This window comes from Alligator sinensis, unplaced genomic scaffold, assembly GCF_000455745.1.
Source record: "Alligator sinensis unplaced genomic scaffold, ASM45574v1 scaffold1329_1, whole genome shotgun sequence".
Lineage (NCBI taxonomy): Eukaryota > Metazoa > Chordata > Crocodylia > Alligatoridae > Alligator > Alligator sinensis.
In genome coordinates, this window is record NW_005842460.1 from 146,745 (window position 1) to 149,997 (window position 3,253).

General features: G+C 63.8%; 1 protein-coding gene across 1 annotated transcript in view; it reads right to left on the bottom strand.

Moving 5' to 3' along the window:
- LOC102368219 (EGF-containing fibulin-like extracellular matrix protein 2) overlaps positions 1 to 3,253 on the bottom strand; it is a 6,815-nt gene continuing 3,562 nt past the window's right edge. The window contains 6 exon segments of the mRNA XM_025212396.1: positions 1 to 389; positions 722 to 892; positions 2,015 to 2,210; positions 2,465 to 2,591; positions 2,699 to 2,896; positions 3,152 to 3,223. Of these exon segments, the coding sequence (XP_025068181.1) occupies positions 731 to 892; positions 2,015 to 2,210; positions 2,465 to 2,591; positions 2,699 to 2,896; positions 3,152 to 3,223 (755 nt within the window). The 3' untranslated portion in view covers positions 1 to 389; positions 722 to 730.

The following is a 3,253-nucleotide window of genomic DNA, read 5'->3' on the forward strand; positions in this document are numbered from 1 at the left end:
GAACCTGGGTCCCGCGCTGAGCCGCACCCTGAGCCAGCTCTACTGCACCCCAGGGCCCCTCCCTTGATCTGGCCCTGCCCCCCACCCCACCTGTGTCGCTCTGCAAATTTTAATGCATCTTTTGTACCAATAAAGACCTTTTTCTACCACGCCGGAGTGTTCGGGCCCAGAGACCTGGGTTTCTGCTCCCATCTTTGGTGGGGAGCACAGCAGAGGAGGGCTGGGCATGGGGGCCCGGACACCTGGGTTCCCACCCCTGAGAATGGACGAGACTGGACTCAGCTTAGCGCCATCATTTCTTCCTACGCGGGTCTCTCCCCCCAGTGCCCCCCCAATGCCCCCCCTTGTCATCTTCCAGGCCAAGGGGGTCAGGTCTGGGTCAGCGCCACCTGTGGGGAGAGATGGGGGTGGGATCTGGCCCCAGGGCCCCTCAATCCCAACCCGTGCCCCATACTCCTGACCAGCAGCCCATGCCCCCCCAATCCTGCTCATGCCCCTCACTTCCAGCCCATTACTGCCCCTTTTACCCCCACCTCAGTTTCTGTCCTCCTGCCCATTCCTGCCCCCTCCCACCACAGTCTCCACCCCTACCTGTTCTCAGCCACCCAGCCCCAATATCTGCTCCTCTCCTCTTGGTATTTACCCCTTTCCCATCAGCCACCCCTACTTCCTGTCCCCATACCCCACATTTCCCCACTTCCAGTGTCTGCACAGCTCTCACCCCGGGGGGCTAGAAGGGGTGGGCGCCCACGAGCACGGTGAGGCGCAGCAGGGCGCGGGCGCGGTAGCTCAGCAGCGCGTTGGTTGTCACCATCTCCAGATCCAAGACGAGCTCGCGGGGGCCCGTCAGGGGCCGGGCCAGCACCAGCATGGCGCTCACATTGGTGATTTGCTGTGGCGGAGGGAGGGAGGAGGTGGAGTCAGGATCCTGTTGAGGACCCAGGTAGGGTGATCACCCACCCCTTATTAGGCAGGACAGTCCCAAAACAGGTCCCGGGCTGCATGACTCCGGGACAGCATTTGTCCGGGATTCACAGTATCCTGCACGGCTCCTGGTTTGGGAAGCGGCAGGTTACCCTTGCAAGGGCAGCGCTCCAGCCAGCAAGGGGCTCCCCGAGTGGGACACGTGAGCACCATGAGCACATGTACACCTGCACATGGCCGGGAATATAGCGGGGCAGCATGGAGAGCAGCTCCCTGCAGGTAGGCCTACAGGGGGAAGAGGGCATGGGGGGGGCGGGTTCGAGGCCTCGAGGGAAAGGGGCAGGGGCTGGGGGTGCTACCCAGCCAAGGCAGTGCACAGGGCTGGGGCCAGGGTGGGGAGTGGGATCGTGAACGACACGTGCCCTGGGCGGGTGTGGGGGCACAGTGGTGGCAGAAGCATAGAAGCAGTAAGCAGGGAGCTCCCGCAGATGGCACCAGCAGCAGGGGGGTGGGATGGCCAGCACCGACCAGAGGTTGGCAAGCACCCGCAGGCGCCGCCAACAGCATCAGCAATGGCCAGCAGCGATTGCTGACCGCCCGCAGACTCCACCTGTGGTGTTGGTGGCAGGACAACCAGTGACGAGCACCCGCAGGTGCTGACGGTGTTGGTGGCGCCTTTTTGTAGCGGGTGCACGTGGGCCTGCATGCACCACCTACACGTCACCCGAGTGGGATGGAGCCAGAGGCAGCTCTGCAATAACCCCTTCTACCTTCCCACTGGCCAACTCCCTGGCCGATCCAGGAACTCCCACCTGCAAGCCATGCTTCCTTCCTGGCTAACTGAGGAAGTCCCACCTTCCTACAGGGGCAGTTTTGTGCTGAAACAGCAAGACCTGCCTAGCTGGCTCCCCATTAGCCAACGTCCTGCCTAAAGCAGGAAGTTCAGCCTTCCTCTGGTGGGAATTCCCTGCTAAGACAGGAAGTCCCACCTGCTTGCCATTGGCCAGCGTCCCCACTTAATCAGGCAGTCTCGGCCCCCTCTATGCTCCCACAGGCCCGTGTCCCGGCCCCCGCCCCTTTGGCGGCTCACCCGGATGTAGAAGTCGCCCTGGTCATTGCCGGCGCGGATGTGGAAGCTGTTGTAGGCGCCAGGGTAGACGCTGGTGGCCTGGATCTGGAAGACGTCGGCGGGGACAGGGCGCTCGGCTGCCAGCGCCATGGTGCGGAACACAATGGACGATGGCTGCTCCCGGCACCGCGGGCTTGAGGCTGGGCACACGCAGCGGCTGCGGCGCAGCAGGGGCAGGGGTCAGCTACGGGCTCGTGGGGTCCTCCCCCCCCATCCTGGGGGCTCTCCTGGACCCCCTGCATTCCCTCCCAGGCCTGGGGGCTGGACACTAATGCCTAGGATCCCTCCCAGCTGCGGGTTATGTGGCAGGGGGGGCCCCTCCCCAAACTGGGGGTTCACTCCTGGAGAGTTCGGTTGTTTCCTTGATGGGGGAGGGAGAACCTCCCAGGGCCCTACCCTGGCCCCACTCACTTGTCGGAGACCTGGACGTAGGGCTCCACGCAGCGGTTCTTCTCCAGGCAGCGCCAGCCCCCGTGGAAGTTAAAGCAGGTCTGAGACTCTGTGCATTCATGAGTGCCTGTCTCGCACTCATTAACGTCTGCAGGTAACGAGGGAGGGGGTCAGACCACCTGCCGAGGCTGGGTGCGGGGAGCGCCAGGCACTAATCCAGACCCCCTCCCCCAGGTGGCAGTGGGGAGCAGGTACCTTGGCAGAGGCGGGTGCCCAGCAGCTGGTAGCCCTGGGGGCAGGTGCAGGAGAACTTCCCCGGCTCGTTCACGCAGCGGAACTGGCAGAGGTAGCTTGAGTAGCTGCACTCGTCAATGTCTGCGGGGCGGGGGGGGGGGGGTCAGCCCACCGGGCAATCAGACACATGGACAGATAGACTAGATCCCCCCACCTTCCCTGGGGAGACCCCTCCTCTGCCAGGCACAGGCCCAGGGGCCAGAGAAGGAGAGCATAGGTGTAAGAGGGGTGGCCAGAAAGAGGGGAGGAGCTAAGAGATGGCCACACTTAAATGGGAGGAGCTAAAAGAAGAAGGGGCTAAAAACTAAGAATGGGCTAAACTAGGGGCGTGGTCAGACCCAGGGAGGGAGGGGCCTGAGTGGGTGGGGCCAGAGAAGGAAGGATTAAGAACCCAGGGGCCAGGCGGGATGGGGCGGCAGATGAAGGTGCCGTAGGTGTTGAGGCAGCGCTGGGCGCACGGCGCCCCCATCCCGCACTCGTCCACGTCTGCAACAGAGCCACGGTCAGGCGCAGGGC